The 20995-nt window shown below is 42.2% G+C and overlaps 1 protein-coding gene across 1 annotated transcript; it reads left to right on the top strand.

Annotated features, from left to right (window-relative positions):
- The first annotated feature begins 255 nt into the window (after nt 1–255).
- On the top strand, nt 256–20671 carry SLC33A1 (solute carrier family 33 member 1). The gene is made up of 6 exons (XM_069083436.1): nt 256–1030; nt 12209–12399; nt 14733–14917; nt 15162–15279; nt 17848–18063; nt 18653–20671. Exons 1-6 carry the CDS (start codon nt 271–273, stop codon nt 18818–18820), a joined length of 1638 nt encoding a protein of 545 aa, XP_068939537.1. The 5' UTR covers nt 256–270; the 3' UTR covers nt 18821–20671.
- The last annotated feature ends 324 nt before the right edge of the window (nt 20672–20995 follow it).

Genomic DNA, 20995 nt, shown 5'->3' with positions numbered 1-20995 from the left:
AGCTGAGGCGCTGCGTCGGCTTCTCGATCCGGGTCCGCAGCCGCCCCTGCAGGCCTCCGACCCGGCCCGGCCGCGAGCTCGCCTCCGCCCCGCGCGGCACCACGGCCGCCTCGTCCAGCCCGGGGCCCGGCGCGGCAGCCCTTCCCGGGACGCCGGCCCGGGCCCTGCCTAGGCGCCCCCCTGCCGCGAGCCTGGCCCCTCGGGGCCGCGGCCAGAAGGGCCCCCGCCGCCTCCCGCCCTGAGCCGCGGACCCCGCGGCCCGGCCCGGCCATGTCCCCCACCGTCTCCCACAAGGACAGCAGCCGGCAGCGGCGGCCCGGCCCCGTCAACCACTACCTGGACTCGAAGGGCGGGCCGCCGCCGGGCGCCTGGGACGCCGAGCAGCCGGCAGGCGGCGTGGGCAGCGAGGGGGACACGGAGGCCCTGCTGCGGGCGGTGGGCGGTGGGCCGTCGCGGGGCTGCCGGGCCGAGCTGAGCAGCATCCTGCTGCTGCTCTTCCTGTACGTGCTGCAGGGCATCCCGCTGGGGCTGGCGGGCAGCGTGCCGCTGATCCTGCAGAGCAAGAACGTGAGCTACACGGACCAGGCCTTCTTCAGCCTCGTCTTCTGGCCCTTCAGCCTCAAGCTGCTCTGGGCGCCGCTCGTGGATGCCGTCTACTTCCGCAGCTTCGGCCGCCGCAAGTCGTGGCTCGTGCCCACGCAGTACGTGCTGGGGCTCTTCATGCTCTACCTGTCCACGCAGGTGGAGCGCCTGCTGGGCGCCGACGGCCGAGGCCCCGACGTCGTGGCGCTCACGCTCGCCTTCTTTCTCTTCGAGTTCCTGGCCGCCACGCAGGACATCGCCGTGGACGGCTGGGCGCTGACCATGTTGTCGCGCGAGAACGTGGGCTACGCGTCCACGTGCAACTCAGTGGGCCAGACGGCCGGCTACTTCCTGGGCAACGTGCTCTTCCTGGCGCTGGAGTCGGCCGACTTCTGCAACCGGTACCTGCGCTTCCAGCCGCAGCCCCGCGGGATCGTGACGCTCTCAGGTACCCCCCACCGCGGACAGGCGGCCAGGTGCCGAGTCACGTACACGCGTGAAAACGGCTCCCGGCTCCTTGGGGAGCCCGGGAAAAGGGCTTTTAGGGGCCCTTCCAAGCCCTCCTGCGCCACGTCACGACCACCCCGTCAGTCACCAGTATAAGCACAATCCCGGCATCCCCTGGTGTGGTTAATTAACCCCACTTCTGACTCCGTGGCTCCCACAGATCACAATATAAGAAAAGCCAGAAGTGGCAGGATAACAGAAGGTGGATTTAGAGCGCGAAGCACAGCTGAGGATGCAGGTCTGGGCCAGAGGGCCTAGGAGGAGGTTTTAGCTGCAGGGAAGATGGGAAGGACCATAGGACCTTAAGGGCAGCAGCAAAGCAGGTGGGAAGGAAGCTTCTTGAACGTTTTCCGTTGATTTTTACCGAGCTGTTTGGCTGTACCAAGGCCATGGGTGGAGGTCTTTCCTGGGAGGGCAATCGACAGTTTGCATCATCTGCCCCTGACCATAGCTTGGAGAGGCCAGGCTGGCCGGGTGGGCAGGCTTGGAGGCCGGTAGAGGGGGTTGTCGCTGCTTTCCTGGAGCTCTTTGGTTTACCCGCCCCTGGGCAGCCCACAGATTGGTTGTAGGTGGTAGCAGAGACAGCAGGCCCCTTCACGTTGAGAGTTGTTTCTCCCTGGGGGGGGTCTTCTGGACACTGAAGGTCTTGGGCTCTGGGCCCTGCCGTGTCTACACCCAGCCCAAGGGGAAATGATAATTGAGGTGGTGGTGTGCTTTTTACCTGCTGGACACTTGCTACTTCCAGTTTCTCCTTTAGGACTCCTTGCTTCTGACAGTAACTAACTTTCCTTTATTCCAGAAAGATTATCAGTAGATCATGCTTTTGCATGTTATAAAGAAAATCAGAATACTAAAAAAAAAAGTTTTACAATTTGAGTATACCTTGCAAGGTACATTTTATTCAAAGACAACTTCTTCTCATTAGTCAGTACACATTGATTATCACCTCAGATGAGAAGTTTATCTGAGGAAATAGAGAACAGATAGGATTATTATGTTTAGGAACAGTAAAATATTGTTATCCAGGTACCAGGCTTCTGACACCTTCACACTTCCAGACCCTGAACTTGGTCATGGCAGATGGGGGAAGAAATAGAGGAGAGAGAGTGGCAAAGAGGGTGAGGGGAAGAAAGGAGACCAAAAAAATGTAGAGATCCCCTATGGCAGAACCAGAACTGAAACCCAAGGCCCTTGCCCCCAATGTGGGATTTTGTCTATTAAAATAGAAAGTCTTGACGTGAAGAACCCGACACTACCCACACCTAGTCATTACAGTCATTATTAGTTGGCCAGCTGGGAAGTGAATGCTTTTCCACAGGTACAGTGGAAAGTTCATCTCCTGCCTCTAACCCTTTCGCACACAGTTTCCTCCTCTGTACTTGAGGAGGATGGATGAACTAGAAGATCTTCAAGGATCCTGAACTTTTTCTTTTTTAAAAAATGTATTTTTTTTTTTTTAGTTTACAACATTCCATTTCACAGTCCCTTCAATTCCAAATTTTCTCAACCTTGGCTCGTCCTGCCCCCTCCCCACCCACATGGCAGCATGAAATCCGATAAGGGTTCAACAAATACCTTCGAATTAAACATTGGTTAAGTTGTAAAGAAGAGTTATAACCAGTGGAGTGAACAAAGCACAGAAGAGAGAGCAGAGAGTGTGCTTCAGTCTGCGCTCAGACTCTGGCTCTTTTCTCTGGATGTGCATAGCCCTTTAGAGTCGTATCCAAATGCCTTGTATTGCTGAGAGGAACCCAGGCTATCAAAGTCAGTCATCACAGATAAGACGCATCTGTGATTGTGTACGATGTTCTCCTAGTTCTCTCCTCACTCAGCATCAGTTTATATAAGTCTCTCCAGGTTATTATTATGAAGTCCGTCTGCTCCTCATTTCTTACAGCACAGTACTATTCCGTTACATTCATATACCACAGCTTGTTTAGCCATTCCTCAATTGATGGGCATCCCCTTGAGTTCCAATTCTTTGCCACCACAAAAAGAGCTGCTATAAATATTTTTGCACATATGGTTCTTTTCCCACTTCAATGATCTCTTTGGGATACAACCCTAGAAGTGGTATTGCTGGGTCAAAGGGTATGCACATTTTTATAACCCTTTAGGCATACTGAACTTTTTTCTTAACTGCCCTTTTTTCTTTTGGATGAAGCACACCAGGGATTGGGATGTTAGGGTCCAAATATGGCAGCCCCATTTTCATTGAATGGAGTTTTTTCTAGAAATTTTTGTGGGTCTTTCCCTTGTTTGTTCTGTTTTCATCCCTGGCTGAATTTCCCTCACCAAGCTTATCTTCCCCCTGCCTGTTTCTCACTGCTGTATGAGGCAATATTGTTTATGATTTTAAAAACCATCATCATCCTCTATAGGATTTTTTAAAAATTATGTTTTATGTTTAACTTGCCTCACCCTCACCCCTTACTGAGAAAAAAGAAAAAACATTGTTAAAAACATAGACAGTTAAATGAAACAAATTTCCAAACTTGGCCATGTCCAAAATACGTTTTTCTTATTTTGTACTCTTGAGTCTTTCACTTCTCTATCAGGAAATGGACAGCATGTTTCATCATTAGTCATAGTTGGTCATTGTGCTAATCAGTGTTCCTAAATTTTTTTAAGTAGTTTGTCTTTACCATACCATTGGCATTGTATAAATTCTCCAGGTTCTATTCACTTCACTGTCAGTTCATACAAGTCTTACCAGGTTTCTCTGAAACCATCCCTTTTGTCGTTTCATATAGCATAATAGTATTCCATCACATTCATTTACCATCACTTGTTGAACCTTTCCCCCAGTTTATATACCTCAGATTCCCATCTTTGCCACCTCAAAAAAGCTGTAAATATTTTTGTGCTGTCTTTATAAAGTTTCTTTTCCTTAGAACTAATCCTGCCCTTAATTCCCTTTCCTCCCCTTTCCATCCTTCTCACCTGTTTGAGTTAAATGTATTTCTGTACCCAACTCTGTGTTTTTCCCTCCTTTAACCAGTTTTGATGGGAGTGAGGTTCAGATGTTAACCACTCTCCTCTCCCCTCCTCCTTGTTTGTCTCTGTATTTCTTATTTTTCCCTAACCTTTGTCTCCCTTACCCTTTGTTCTTTATACCTCTTCCCTTCTGTTTCTTCTGTTTCTCTTAATATTATCAAGACATAATAACCTTTTCCATGCCTTGTCTAATTAGACTCCTCAATGACTTTTTTTGTTTTGATTTTTGCAGGGCAGTTGGGGTTAAATAGACTTGCCCAAGGTCATACAGCTAGTTTTTGTGTTAAGTGTCTGAGGCCGAATTTGAACTCAGGTCCTCCTGACTCCAGGGCCCGTGCTCTATTCACTGGGCCACCTAGTTGCCCCTCCTCAATGACTCTCAATGATGATATGGTTCATCTCCTCATATTTGACAGGAAGCAACTTATCCTTGTTTATTTGTGTTTACTTTTTTATGTTTCTATGTTTTTTATGTCTAAACTTGAAAGTTTCTCTGCAGCTCTGGTCTTTTCATCAGGAATGCTTGAAAATCCTCCTTTTCATTAAAAGTCCATTTGTTCCCAGTAGCAGGATACTTGGCTTTGCTAGGTAGGTTATTCTTGGCTATAAACCTATATCTGTCAGATTCTTTCCTCCACTCCAACCCCACCCCCAAGCTCTACAAACTCCTGACTTGGATTTTTATTTGAGCAACAGTAATAATAATTTGTATTTTTTTAAATATTTATATAGCCCTTAATATGTGCCAGCGCTGTACTAAGTGCTGTATAATTATTATCTCATTTGATCTTCAGGACAGCTCTTTTAGGTAGATACTCTATCCAGTCCCTGTCAGCCAGCTGGGAAGTTCTGTTCATTCAGAGAAGACAACTGCAGACTGTTTGCTCAGGTCCTTCTGCTTATTCATCTGCAGGCTTCCGATGGGGATAGAAGCTAGAACTAAATCCCTGCTCTGATCCTGCTGTTTATTTCTGAATTTGCTCCTCTCTCCATACACAGCCTAGGGACTGTGACAGCTCCTTACCCTGGAAGGCTATCCCTAGACACTGATCTCAGCCTCATACCTCAAACTAACAAGTGCAGGTTAGCACCTGGGAGGGATCTGGGATCTCCTCTGGCCCTGATGCACAATCTCTCCAACCCCTTCCCTAGCATCCACAGACTTCCCTGTCTGTCTCCCTCTGTTGACCTGGGATGAACAAAGGACTCGCTGTGATTTTTTTCAGCATTTCCCCATAGGGATTCAGTCACGTGCATTTTCTATGCCTGTTTGAAGGAGCCAGAGGGGTAGTTGAACGTACTTATTCCTGCTATGCTGCCATTTTGGTTCCAGCAGGATCCTCCAGTGTTTTCCTTTGTCTGACCTACTAGTTCCTTGTGTCCGCCCTCATTTCAGCTCAGCCATGAGCAGTATTTTGAATAATTACTCACATTGTTACTAATAACCTTCGTTTATATAGGACACAAAGGGAAAGGCATAATAATCTCTTCCGTAAACAGTAATTAGACATGTGTTCAAACTCGTTTACCTTGTATTTAGAGTCCTTTTTCTTTGTATTTTGTTACCAGAGTCAGCAGAGAAATGTTTGGCTTACCTTGTGCCCAGTACCTCAGCAAATAAAAGTGTAAGATTTTTGCCCACTCAGAAACAACTCTTATCTGCCAGTGAAGTGGTTTCATTTTCACTTGAGTCTTAGTTGTGTAAGGAAAATTCATTAGAATTTAAACTTCTCTTGGTGTGACCCAGTTATTGTAATTTCTTGAGGGTTTTGAACTTCCAGAGGCAGGTGTCAGTGGCTTTCTGTTCCTGGAGATCATTTACCTCCAGGAACACAAGACATGCTCTTTAGACTTCAGATGAGGCCAGGGCTTCCCTTCTGAGAGCCCCAAGGAACCTCCAAAGAGGAAGGGGACCCAGGATTCCCGTGGGCCTTTGTCTCCACTGTGGATGCCTGAGCTCACTGGGGCAGAGTCACACCAGTTCTCCCAAAGCTCGGTCTGTGCCACTAAGCACTTCTCTCTCCACTGGAGGAGAATGAACTGGTCAGTGCAGATTACCAGCTGCTGCATGCACATGCTTCCCAGGCTGTTCAGTGATGGTACTTGACCTTCAGTCTCCCCACCCCTGCCTTACCAGGATTGCTTAGAAGAATCAACACACACACACACACACACACACACACACACACACACACACATTTGCTTCCTCCCTTTCTGATCTAAGTGTCCTCCCCCAACCCCCCAATATGTGCTTGCTTTTGACACTGTCATTTTTAATGAAATGTAGCATAAATGATTAGGGGAAATTTGTACAAGCAGGAAACAGGCCATTTGAAAAGTTTATTGTTTAAAACCCAGAACTCAGTTTTTCTTTACAAAAAATGTAAATGGCAATTAGAACCTGTAGCAGCAAGCACCCCAGCATCCCCAGGATTGCTGCCACCACAGGTTCTTAAATCTGCTTTGTTAAAGGAAAGCAACTCAAAATGGGCTAACAGGCTTATTACTTTAATCAGTCAAATATGTATCGTTTACCTAGTTCAGGGGAAAAAGGTCAGCACCCCGAACTTCAGAATACACAGACAGAATTATCAAAACAGAGAAACAGATCAAGTAGACCTTTTCAAACTGTCCAACCATTACATCCATACCACATCAACATCTGGGTTTTCCAAAGCCGAGGGGGGGCTCTCAACAGCTTCCCAGAATCCAGATCAAATCACAGAAACACTTCTCAAAGTGAGCCCCCAAAACATAGCTACACATCAGGGCTTATATAGCCTTCTCCTGGCTCAGAGAATGTAACAACCTTATTGACTCACTGGCCAATCAAGAAGTATCTACTGAAAAACAAGCCTCCCACCCCAGGTCCAGGTGCACTTTAGCCTAGGGGCAGGGAAGATCTTACAAATTTACATTACAGAACCTTAAGCTGATCCACTGTATTATTTTTTGGAGGGGGAAGGCACAGCAGTTGGGGTTAAGTGACTTGCTTAAGGTCACACAGCTAGTAAAGTGTGTTAGTCAAATTTGACTGGCTGGAATTGGGTCAATTTGACTGACTCCAGGGCCAGTGCTCTATTCACTTTGACACCTAGCTGCCCCAATCCACAACATTTAGGCCATAAAATAGTAGAATTATAGTACTTCGTTGTCATGAGGCTATTTGAGAGAGAGAACAAGGTGTACACCCATGACCTAGAGCTTTACCACCACCCTAACCCCCCCCCCTTGCTGCTACTAGAGGTGGTTATAGGAAAAAGGAGAGGTGCAGGCCTGAACATCCTCCAGAACTTTGAGGGTGGAGAAACAACCTGGAGGGTCCTAGGCCTGTCTGGTATAGGCCTCCGCAACAACAGCCCAGTGGACACATGAATCTGAGAATCGACTTATAGTGTGGAGAGAAGATCCAGCCTAAACCTCTCATTGCACAGAGGACCCTGAGAGAGAGGCACGGAATGACTTACCGGGGTCACACAGGGGTGGGCAGAGCTTGAATTCTCAATGTGCACGTTTTCCACCTCTGAATTTCCAGGATTCCTGGATGCTGGAGGAAGCTTGGAGGGCAGCGAGTGCTGGACACCTGAGCTCTGAGCCTGCCTTTGGAGCCTCCACTTGCCATCTGTCCCTTGGAGAGGATACTTTGTGAGGATCAGATCAGACAATTGACATAAAACATTCTGCCAATCTTACTGTTACATAGACATGTCAGCTAGTATTAGGATTGCCAGCTCTTGGACCCTGTTCTTAACTCCATCTTCCTCATCTGCAAAATGAAAGTATTAATACTTTTACTCTCTACCTCATAAGGAAATTGAGAGGAAGGTGGTTTATAAACTTTAATTAAGACCCCACATACATGCTTGTTATTATTGTTGTTCATAAGTAGGGAGGGCAAATTAAGTCAGTGAAAGAGGGGATTGAAAAGACACTACAGAAGTTAAAGGTGAAATGTAAGTCATCTTTATTTACTCATTTAATTTCTTACGTGCTGTGCTAGGGAAGAGTCTCATAAGGATTGCTAATGTAGAAGAAAAGGTGACCCTTTAATATGTTGCCTGCCGGCCCTATGTATCACACCCTTGTACATCTTAGTCTTGTTACTTCTTTTTTTGCCTTCTGAACCTGGGACACTGTCCTCTCAAATATTCACCAAGATGGCAGAAGTTGCTTAGAGCCAAGTGTCTTGAATATTATAAGGAATTAACTTGCCTTGAGCTGATTATTATATTACTGGCTAATCCCAGTTAGAGAATAAGGAATGGCAGATTTTTCTTATGGTTTATAAACTAATTCCTAAGTAATTTTTTATTGATAGTTATTGTTCCTGCATCCCCTTCATTCCCCAATACATCCCTTCCCTCCCAGTGAATTATCCCCTTGTAATGATTAAGAAAGAGAAGAGGGAAAGGAGGTCCAGCCAAACCAACATATTGGCAGAGCTGCACATCTCATTCAACTTAGCAAAGATTCAGGGGCTGCATTTTCTCGGCTCTCCACTACAGCACAGAGTTGGGCTCACTGTAGCCCGCTGTGAGCAGTGGTCCATTTCAGGCTTTGCATTGTTTCCACTTAGATTGTTTGTCTTGTATGTTGTCCTATGTCAGCCTCCTTCATTGGGTTATCAGTTCAGATCTATTCTGAAGCTTGTTCTAAAGTGATTTGGGGCTATAACCGCCCAATGCAGGAGATGGAGATCTCACTGAATGATGATGCTAAAGGACAAAAGCCATGTCTGACCCTTCAGACATAAATGATGACTCTGTGTAGTCTCATTTTGTGTGTGACAGACAATTCTTTCCTAGGATTCTTTGCCTCTCTCAGATAGTAGAAACCTGTAGTGTTTGACAACTTCTTTCTCGTTGTTCACCAATTCACTTTCTTGTGACTGGCCCAGGTGGCTGATCTCAGTTCTCGGTGTTGCTGTCTTCATTGCCTCCGTCTATCTGCCTTTTCAGGAGAGTGACTGTGCCTCAACCAAATTACTATTTATATTTGCCCTTACATATATATATATATATATAGTAGACTATTGCTAGTGATCTGCCTCTTTTTGGACTTTTTTTGGTAACTTTTTTCTATACCACCATAGTTTTGTTTTTTCATTTTTCAAATGCTTTATTAACTTCTGGTTTACATCATTCATTTCCACCAGATTTTGAGTTACAAATTTTCTCCCCATTTTTCCCCTACCCACTGCCCCAAAATAGCAGTCCCACAGGATATCCCCTCCTCCAGTCTGCTCTCTCCCTTATCTTCTCCCATACCCCCTTCAACTACTTTTCCAGTAGGGCATGGTAGATCTCTGTGCCCCAGTGCCTGTATATCTTATTTCCCAATTACATGTAAAATAGTATTAATAATAATATGTATATAAAATTTTAAACATTTTATTTTAAAACTTTGAATTAAAAATTCATTCCCTTCCTCCCTTGTCACCCACCCTTACTGGGAAGATAAGCAGTTCAGGATAGGTTGTACATGTGTAGCTAATGTAAAACATTAACATAGAAGATATATTGTAAAAGACTGACTCTATTTCCCTCCCTCCTATCCCACCACCCACTTCTTCTATTCTCTACTTTGATCCCATCCCTTTTCAAAAGTGGGTGCTCCCAACTTCCCTCCCCCCAAGCCTGTCCTCCCTGCTATCATCTCCCCTCTCATCCCCTCCCCCCATTCTGTAGGGTGAGATACCCTGTTTAGTGTGTATGTAATTCCCTCCCCGAGCCAAATTCAATGAGAATAAGGTTGACCCTTTTGCCTTCCTATTCTTCCCCTCCATTGTAACCATTTTCCCTTGCCTCTTCTATATGAGATAGTTTACCCCTTTCTGTCTCTCTCCATCTCTTATCATTATATTCCTCTCTCATCTCTTTAATTTCACCTTTTAAGTATCATCCCTTCCTATTAACTTGGTCCTGTGTCCTCTATCTATGTATACCTGTAAACATATATAAGTATTCATATGCCCATATACCCTCATATATAGACATATATATATATATATTTCTAATCCCTTCAACTACTGAGAAAAGTTTCATAAGTTACAATTATCGTTTTTCCATGTAGGAATGTTAATAGTTCAACTTTGATAAGTTCCTTATGATTTCTTTTCCCTGTTTACCTTCTCATGCTTCTCTTGCTTCTTGTATCTGAATGTCAAATTTTCTATTCAACTCTGGTTTTTTCAACAAGAATGCTTGAAAGTCCTCTATTCCACTGAATGACTATATTTTCCCCTGAAACATGATACTCAGTTTTGTTGGGTAGGTGACTCTTGGTTTTAGTCCCAGCTCCTCTGCCTTCCAGAATATCATATTCCAGCCCCTTCGATCCCTCAGTGTAGAAGCTGCCAGATCCTGGGTTATCCTGATTTTGTTTCCACAGTATTCAAATTGTTTCTTCCTGGCTGCTGGTAATATTCTCTCCTTGATCTGGGAATTCCAGAACCTGGCTATAATATTCCTAGGAGTTTTCTTTTTGGCATCTTTTTCAGGAGGTGATTGGTGGATTCTTTCAACCTCTATTTTGCCTCTGGTTCTAAAACATCAGGGCAGTTTTCCTTGAGAAATTCTTGGAGGATGATTTCTAGGTTCTTTCCCTGACCATGGCTTTCAGGTAGTCCAATAATTTTTAAATGATCTCTCCTGGATCTATTTTCCAAATCAGTGGTTTTTCCCGTGAGATATTTTACATTGCCTTCTATTCTTTCATTTGTTTGGATCTTTTTAACAGCATCTTGATTCCTCATAAAGTCACTAGCTTCCCTTTGCTCCATTCCAAATCCAAGGGAACGATTCTCCTCGTTGAGCTTTTGAGCCTCTTTTTCCATCTGGCAAATTCAGCTTTTTAAGGCATTCTTCTCCTCATTGCCTTTTTGGGCCTCTTCAGTTAGTCTTATTTTTTAAGGTGTTATTTTCCTCATTCAGGCTGTTGACTCTCATTTCGTAATTTTCTTGCGTTGTTCTCATTTCTCTTCCCAATTTTTCCTCTACTTCTCTTATCTGCTTCTTAAGGTCCTCTATGGCTTGTAATCAGCTCGTATTTTCCTTTGAAGCTTTTAGTACAGGAGTTCTGACTTCACTGTCTTCCTCCTGTTCCATGCTTTGCTCCTTTATGTCCCCAAAATAGGAGTCTTATGTTGGAATCTTATGTCTGTTTTGTTTCCTTTGCCTGGTCATGTCGCCCCTCAGTCACTTGGCCCCTGGTCTTTTTGCCACAGTAGGACTCTGCCACCAGACAGCGGAGCTTTCTTCCCAAATACTGGGGTTTTCTCAGCTGCCGGAGGTATTAGATGGGTGCCCTCTCTGAGGTCTCCACACGCTCTGGCAAGCTGGACACACACCCCAGAACCTCCACCCTAGACTGCAATCCAGATCCAAGCAAGTTAAAGCAAGAGTGATTACCCCTCAGATTGGTGCTTGGTCCCCCTACACTCTGCAGGCCAGGAGCTGAAGCTGCAACATGGCACTGGAAGAGCCAAGGCATCTCAGTGGCCCACAATCTCTCAATTACTGGTCCCAAAGTCCAGACTACAGTGACCTCTCACTTTGTCCTTCACATCTATGTGTTGGTAAATCTGGAAATGGCCACAGCTGCTGGTGATCTGGAGTCCCTCCGGCAGGGGGCTGGTCAGGCCTGCCCTGAGGCTAGCTCAAGCAGGCTTGGGCTTAGCTCCCAGAGCGCTGTGCTGGCCATTTCCTGCTGGGCTGTCTCATCGGAAGGTTTGCTTCTCTGTGTCATCGTGTGGGTTCTGAAGCTCCGAAGTTTGTTCAGAGTCCCCCTTTACATGGATTGGGGAAGGTGGAAGCCGGAGCCACTCAGAGGTCCTGCTTCTACTCCACTATCTTGACTCTGCCTCCTATACCTCCATAGTTGAAGAGATTAAAAATATACCTAAATTTCAAAACCATAAATTAGAAAATTGCCCTAAAAATATTGATATGTTACATTGATGTTGCTGTAATTCAGTGGAGAAACACAGAAACCAATGTATGATAAATTTTGTGCCTTCTTTCCTTCACTTTCCTAAACAAAAAGGTAGAAGCATCCTATACTCCATTCTTATGTGCCCATTTTGAGGTGAATTGTGGTTTAAAGAGTTTATTTTTTGTTTTAGATTTTCTCTTTTTCTGGGGGACCATATTTTTGATAACAACAACATTAGTTGCCCTTCTAAAAAAGGAAAACACAGAAGTGATACCATCAAAAGAAGAAACAAAAGGGATCACAGATACTTACAAGCTTCTTTTTACAATTATAAAGATGCCGGCAGTTATGACTTTCTGCCTCATGATTTTAACTGCAAAGGTAAGCACATCTCTGAAACATATATTCATATGACTCTAATATTGCTACTATCTTACATGTATACTTATTTCACAGATGAATTCAATATATATAAATCTATTTGTAAGTATTTTAACATAAGCTTAACTAGTATTAAGGATTAGCCCGGGGCAGCTAGGTGGCGAAGTGAGTAAAGTGCCGGCCCTGGAGTCGGGAGGATCTGAATTTGGTTACGGCCTCAGACACTTAACACCCACACAAAAACCTAGCTGTGTAACCTTGGGCAAGTTACTTAACCCCAACTACCCTCCAAAAGGGGGGAAAAAAAGGATTAGACCACATACTGTTTGTCAGTCACATTCTTCCCTAATCTTAATGCTAAATATGAAATTTCCACATTTTTCAAGTCTTTTTTTTTTTTAAGCAATTGGGGTTAAGTAACTTGCTCAAGGTTACACAGCCAGTTATTTCTGAGTGTGGTGCTAAGTATCTGAGCCCAGATTTGATCCCCAGGTCATCCCGACACTGGAGCCATGCTCTTACTCGCTGTGCTACCTGGCCACCCCAAAGACAATGCAACTTCGTAGTCAGTAGGATTGGAACCTACTCGGGGAAACCCCAATGGATTTCTAGACCATCGCCCTAACCACTCGGCACGACTACCTGCCTCAAGTCTTTTAAAAGGAAAAAAAAAAACTTCACAATTTAAATGTAACAGTTAATACAAAACTTAAATCACAATGATTGATCATCATGGCATAAATTTTCAAATTTATGAAATTAAGTAGTATTTTCAGTATTGTCTTTTAATAAGTACTATGAATTAATTCATTTGTAGTTCTAATTGATAGGTAGTCTTTCATTCTAGTGTTTATACATTTGGGCTTTCTCATTTTCTCCATACTCAGTTTTTCTATCATGATGACTGATGACTTTGTGTCCTACTTTTCTCTTATTTTGTAATCTTTGTTCATGATTCTGATCAAAGGATCATACATTGAGATTTGGAAGGGTCTTTGAGGTTGTGCCCAGAGAAGGTGAGGAGCTCTTTTCAGGCTCTAAAGGGAGAGATCAGCAAGACATGATCTCAGGACCTCTGACTCCCAGGGGTCACCCTGCTTTCGTGATTTTTGTCTAGTTAGGTACACTTCTCCCTCCTTTTTTATAGCATTCACTTTTCCTTCCCCTTTACTTGGGTTAGGACTTAGCAATAAAAATATCTGATGGTAAATACTTTTCTTAGAGGGTAACAGAAAATGTACTTTCAGAGTCTGTGACATGGCAGAGGGTCCTAAATAAGCACTGGACACGTATTGTTAATATTGGTAATAAAAATCCATTAATTTGGATTCACAGCGTTAAATGCATATAAGTAACTTTTATAAAGGAATAACAATATCAGTGGAATTCTATATATAAACGTCAAGGAATCCTTGCCTTTTGTTTTTTTGTAATAATAGATTTTTTACTTTAGCTCCTATCATTAAAAAAAAAAAGAACATAGTATACTTTTTTTTTTTTTCCAGAGCAATATAATGGAAAGAACATTGGGTTTGGAGTTACAGGCCTGCCCTTCAGGTCTTGGCTGTCCCACCCGACAAGGAACCTATCTGGGTCTTGTGATCCCGTCTATAACATGTAACATCTACACTAGATGAACTTGAAAGCCCTATCCAAGCTTTAGGTCCAGGATCTCCATCCCCTCGTGTTTTCCCTCATTCTGGAAAACACTGAAAGCCTCTTGGAGTTTTCTAGTTACTTAGAGATTAGTTATAAAGAGAGAAATGCCTTTAATTTTTCAGGCAGTAGGGACAGTAGGGTTTATGAACATTAACAAGTAATGAGCACATTTTGGTGCTTTTGGCACAGAAATTCAAAGGGGCAGAATTTGATCTGTAACTAGCAGAGTGCAGTACACATGCTGCAAGTTACTCTTGGGTTTATTAGACACACTGGAGGGCCATGTGGCAAGTCCCCTTCCTTTGACTTGTTTGTTTAACTCATAGGATGGAGGCAGGAATGTCTTACTTGGTCTTGAGAGGGACATGGATTTATAATGAAGTAACTAATTTGGGTTCAGAAGAGGAAAGGACAGCATCGCTGAATGAGCATTAAACTTTAAGGAGAAGTGCTCACGTTCTACTGCTGGTTCTGACCCTGCCAGCTACAAGTACAGCCCTTTGGACAGTTGCTTCATCTGCCTGGACCTCAGTTTCCTTGCCTTCAAAACAAGATAGTTGTATTTGTGATGTTGAGTCCTTTCTAGCTTTAAAAACCCTCGATTGTCTGTTTCTGCTTTGGTGAAAGATGTCACAAAGCAGAAGTTGAACTCTCCCTTTGTTTTTATGTTGCAGATTGGCTTTTCAGCTGCTGATGCAGTAACAGGCCTGAAATTGGTAGAAGAGGGTGTGCCCAAAGAGCACTTGGCCCTGTTGGCAGTGCCCATGGTTCCCTTACAGATTATATTGCCTCTGATCATCAGCAAGTATACTGCAGGCCCGCAGCCATTAAATGTGTTTTATAAAGCCATGCCCTACAGGTAAGTGGGAAAGAAAATGGACAACGGTTTGTTCTAGTTACTTTCACAATAAGCTACATGTCCAAGAATAAAAATGTTTGAAAGTCAGATTCAGTTTTGCTTCTTTATATGATTTTCTTATCTTATTGGCCTCCAGCACATTTTAGATGGAGGATCCTGTCATTACAGGTGCACATTAATAGTTTTATAAATTTGGTGTGCACCTAAAATTGAACGCAGTTTCTAATTCTCTATTTCTATGCAGATTATTACTTGGCTTGGAATATGCTTTGATGGTTTGGTGGACTCCCAAAATAGCCCATCAAGGAGGATTTCCAATCTATTACTATATTATAGTGCTGCTGAGTTACGCCTTCCATCAGGTAAAAAAGGAGTGATTTTGTCTGCTGAGGTGTCCTGATCCTTGTGGAGTGAAGATGCAGTTTCCCAGATTTGTCCTATTTTTAGTTATTTCAAAAAGCAAGAGGGATTAGACAGGATTAGTCATTAGGAAGGCCTTTTTCTTCTCCCAGTTTTTCAGGATGGTGTGGGGCTATAGATAGGAGGGCTTCAGCATATGCTGCTGAGACCGAAGGGGCTGCTTTTTGGGACGCTGATCTGGCCCTGCTGTTTGTATAAGATATGTGGGAGAGGAGATGTTTCAGCTGGGAGCTTTTGTACTGTGATGCTTGCTTTGGCCTGGGGGAAAATGACCATGTGACACAATAACAAGTCATAAAAATCCAATCTAGACAACCTTTAAAAAAAAGGCTTTATTTAAATATAAACATTGTTAACTACAGTGCTCATTCAATTACAAAACAAGTGATCAATAGCTCAGTGGATCCAAATAATAAGCCAGCAGGTGTGCTAGCAGAGGTAGGAGTGTGGCTTCACTAGAAGACCAAGAGTTATCCCAGAGAGGGTATCTTCAAGCCTCAGGCCTCATTTTATGCTCCATGCTCCATTCAGCTCTGTATGCCAAAAGGCCCCACTGAGGGTCACAGGAAATCTTGGAGCTGAATCTGTCTAGTTTATGAATATTAGTGAACCTACTATATGGAAAGGTATTATCTATTTAACATATAGTTACATGTCAGAAGAAAATTCTTTTTTTTTTTCTTTTGCTTTTTGGAGGGCAATTGGGGTTAAGTGACTTGCCCAAGATCACAAAGCTAGTTTTTGTGTTAGCTGTCTGAGGCCAGATCCGAACCCAGGTCCTCCTGACTCCAGGGCCGGTGCTCTATTCACTGTGCCACCTAGCTGCCCCCAGAAGATAATTCTAAAACAAGGTCCTCTTATACTCAGTTGACTCCTTTTTAGGTTTCAGGTATTTCCTCCTCAGCCTCAATCGTTCTTCTTTACTAGACATGTCCATTCGGCAGAGACAAGCTGAAGGGGTGGGGACAGTCCTTGACTCCACTGCTGTTGGAGGTCTCTGCTGCCGGCTTGACTTCAGCAGAACTTTCTCTGCTGAATTGTGTCCATGTCTGTGTGTGTGATGGTCAGACAGACTTTGCAAACTACACCTTAGGCAGTGAATACTTTCTTCTGATAGGAATGCATTTGGAGGATCTCATGATGTTTAGCAGTTTCTTAGAACTTGGGGGAAAAAAAGCTGATCTTTGCTTCGCTTTTAGTTTCACTTATACTGCTTGTCTGAGTGAATTGTGTTATTTGGGAAAGTAGCTCAGAGAAGCATTGAACATTGAGCAAAGAGAAATAACAATGGAAAAATCCCTGACTGTGGGGTCAGAGATCCTGAGTTCAAATTATGCCTCTTGCACTTAGCTGTGTGGCCTTGGGCAAGTCAATTCCCCTCTCTTCCCCTCAGTTTTCTCCTCTGTAAATTGAAGGGTTTGAGTAGCTAGAAAGACTCTTCCTAGCTCCAGTCTTTGGTCCTAGAAGGCATGGTGAAAAACTAGGAGATTTAGCTGTTGATTTGGGTTGAACACTTTGGGGCTTCTACCTGTTTAAAAGTTTGCCCCATTATCCCTCGAGGCCCCAAATAATGCCATGGCAGCTGGTCGACACAAAATTTACATGCCTGTATTGAGAACTTCATAGATTACAGTTTCCAGCTGACCATAGCTTCTTAAGGAAAAAACATTTTTTTTACATTGATTTGTATATTACATGGAATCCCTAGACTGGTACAGAATATTTAATAGGTGCTCAATAAGTGCTTGACTTAGTGGTTTCTGTGTGTGCTAATGGTAAAGAACAATTTTGTCACTAAAAATATTTCTTTTTGAATTAATACTGTTTGATTAAGCAGTTATGCAGTCAGCCTATCTTTCCATGTTTTTCCTAGGTTAATGTCAAAATTAGTTTGTATCCCTTACCAATCACATAAGCATTGCCACTTGTCAGAGATAAGCCTTTAAAGTATTAATTAATGTACAAATGATTTAACTTGATTTTTACCACTTTAGGATTAATTGTTTTCTTTACTAGTACAGGTCATTTGGAAACTATCTTGACTACAGATTTAGCTATAGAATTATGACTGAAAAGCATGAATTTCTAAACAATTAGTATCTTTAGAATTTAGAATCTAATTTTAGAAAAATAAACTGTATCCTATATCCTAAACCATGCTGCTACCCAACTAGAAATTCCTTTTGCTACATCCCTAACACAAAGTTGACCTGCCACTGCCTGAAAACTTGGGGGCAGTTCCCTGCTTTTCAAGATAGCTCCATTTGGGGCTGTCACTGGTAATAGTTTATCTTTATGTGGAATAGCCCTTATCTACTTGTGACTTGTGCTCATTGCTGCTGGTTGTTCCCTCTAGAACAACACAAGAAAATTCTAATTCCTGTTACTTGTGGTAACTCTTGAAGTCAGTAAGCTGTGTCCCCACCCCTCCCCCAGCCTTTAAAGAAAGATCTCCTTGAGAGGCTAGACTTCTGGTTCCTTGCTTTGATTTGTGTGGTTTTTCTCTGTAGATCACATTGTACAGCATGTACGTTTCTATAATGGCTTTCAATGCCAAAGTTAGTGATCCACTTATCGGAGGCACATATATGACCCTTTTAAATACTGTGTCCAATCTGGGAGGGAACTGGCCCTCAACAGTGGCTCTTTGGCTAGTGGATCCTCTCACGGTGAAGGAGTGCTCGGGAGTGTCGGACCAGACTTGTTGGACTCCTGAAGCAGCTGAAGTAAGTAGAGTTCTTGGCTTGCAAGATTGTTACCATTCACTTTGTCTTCTAGCGTTGCCTTGTCTTTAATTCCTCATCGCCTCTGCTACACCACTCTAACAGTGTTCTACACTCCATAGGTGCCTAGTTTATTAAGGACCTACTATGGTCCAAGCCTGGTGATATAAAGAGCAAACGACAACTGCTGTTGTCACAGAGCTTATAAGTTCCAGTGGGGGTAGAGAGGCTAATTACAGGTTCTGAAATACTAATGACTGACTATAAAGTAATAGTAGGGGTTAAAAACATACTTTTCTTCTCTACATGGCATATCATTGCTGATGAAAATAGTCTAGAAAGAGTAAATTTGTAGAAAATACCTACAGACTTTGAAAAGTGATGCTTTAATTTTTTTTAAAGTTTTTAATGCAAAATGACTGATTTACAAGGGAGAAAGCATGTAGAAATGTTCATCTTTCATGAAGATGGTTTATAATTAAATCATTTAAAATATTCTAGAAGTAGACACATGCAGAATTTAAACTTTGAAATATATTTTGATTATTTAAATACTTGACAAATTCTCATTAAAGTTTTTTGTTCTTTACAGCTTTGCAGAAAACTCGGTGGCTCTTGTGTGACTGCATTGGATGGTTATTATGTGGAATCTATTGTCTGTGTTATTATTGGATTCGGTTGGTGGTTCTTTCTTGGTCCAAAATTTAAAAAACTCCAGGATGAAGGACCGTCATCTTGGAAATGCAGGAGGAATAACTGATGCAATACACTACGAGACGTGATAGGAGGGGGGAAATAAGTTTTAATTTTAATGCAAATGTTATGATAATCAATACACAGGAGTATAACTTTCAAATAAGAAAATTATTCATACAGAAATGCCAAACGGTTGAAAAGCTGAGACCTCTATATGTGATTTTCTTTTCCTTGCCTTTTCAATGTAAAAATATATGTCAGGTCAGAAAATTGGTTCTAAAAATAGCCTCTTTTTTTTTCTTGAATCACATTTTTAGTTTACTGACCAATGAATATTTCAGACTGTGCTGTGGTGGCTCTGGGAGAGCTCATCATGTCTCCCATGCATTCTTATTGACTGGTTCAGCTGAGATGTGACTATAGACACTTTGGTACTTGGGCAGATGCCTTAAGTGTAACAAAGTACAACCTTCAAATATGAGTTGGACCTTGTGAGATAAACAACTGGAAATCTCCTTTTTGGCTTTCACATGCAGTAATTTAATTTGGAATTGGCTGAGAGGAGAAATTTAAACTAATGAGATGCCATTTTAACCGTCACTTTTCTGACCATAACTATGTTTTAAAGGGTGGATCTTTGTGTTTAAAAATAACACTTTTAACTGTATTTTCTGGCTTTTGTAAGCATTTCAAGATTTATAATAAGATGAAAACAAATATTTTTTATAAAGTGAACGTTAAGTTTTTTAATTTATTGACTTCATTTGGGGGAAAGGAAGCATTCTGCAACCTTGTTAACTTTTCTTACACTAAATCTGAGAGGGTGTGGGGCTTTGTGACCAGTGTCTCACCACAAAGACTTGTAGTGAAGGGTCATGGTTTAGTTTCATGTATATTTAATTAATGGCATACTTTCAGAAATAAAAAGAAAGCACAATATTATTCAAGTAGTTTTCCTTTGTTCCTAAGAAAAAAATAACAAAACTTAATAACTAACATTCCTTTCCTTTTCTCCCCCTTTAATTTTTAATAAAATTAAAACATTAATTTTTTTAAACATCTGATCTGTTTCAAAGAAAATGTCAAAGATATCAGTGCCTTTGACAGAAGCAAATCATGATGCTAGTGGGAAGAACAATTAAGAAAGCACTTTACAAGTAGTGAGGAGAGACCTTACGTAAATTTCACTTACGCCAAACAAGGTGTTTGTCACATGATTTCCACTTACCGTCACAGAAGCTGCTGTTGGCAAACCACTATTTTCTGAGCAACACTTGCTGTATTTCATAAGTTAAGTGAATTCATTTTGAGTGCCTTTGCAGTTTCTAACACATGACGAAGTAGATCCACTGACAAGGCACTTTGCATATCTTACATTTTAAGTCATTATGTCTCTTTAGAGATAATGTTAATACCTTTAAAAGGTAAAGATAAGAAAGAATATCTTCTGATTCTGATTTTTAATCCTTTTGAAATTAAATTTCATAAGGGGCTCTTTTCTGTTTTCCCTAGCCACATTGAGTTTTCTTTAGTGAGTTGATTTTGGCTGAAAAATGTTTACTAATTTATGACCTTGTTAATTTTGTAATATAAACTGTATAGTGAGTGGGGTTTTATGATGATGAGACTACGAGCTGATTTTTTGAAGGTGGTTGGCATATGAAGGATATGTGAAGGATGTCCTGTAAGCCTCCAGGATTGCCGCTATTTTGGGTCCGCTGTTGATGTTGGGGGTGGATGCCACATCCTGAAGAATCACTGGGAAGACCCACATCCGAGATAGGAGGAGGCAGCATTGAATCCAGCATGCCAGACCACTGGTCATGCTAGCAGATTATGCTGTTGCTAGGCTGACCTGGCATTGTGTATTTCATTTAAAATGATTTACTTGAATTAAAGAAAAAATAGCTCTTAATGTGAAGTGTATTTTTGTTTTTAGTACTTTTAATTTAAAAGATTAAAGTTTAGCTAATAACATGATTGCATTCTCCTGATGCATTAGAGGGCCATTACAAAATATATAAATGTAGGAGTTGTAACTTTAAGCCTATGGACACTTAAATAATTTGGACATTCAAAAAGCATTTTTAAAGTTGAGATTTGACAATAAAAATCATTTATTGAAACTAGAAAAATTTATAGTAATTAGTTTTAAATATCGGAGCCACATAATAACTAATGTCATGAATTAGATATTTGGTATGTAAATGATAATATGCCAAGGTGATTTGTTAATAAA

The sequence above is a fragment of the Petaurus breviceps genome, unplaced genomic scaffold, assembly GCF_028583685.1.
Source record: "Petaurus breviceps papuanus isolate PSGF00001 unplaced genomic scaffold, PetGlider_PUasm1.0 173, whole genome shotgun sequence".
In the NCBI taxonomy this organism is placed as follows: domain Eukaryota; kingdom Metazoa; phylum Chordata; class Mammalia; order Diprotodontia; family Petauridae; genus Petaurus; species Petaurus breviceps.
The sequence above is the reverse complement of the archived record's forward strand: the minus strand, read 5'-3'. Positions and strand labels throughout refer to the sequence as shown.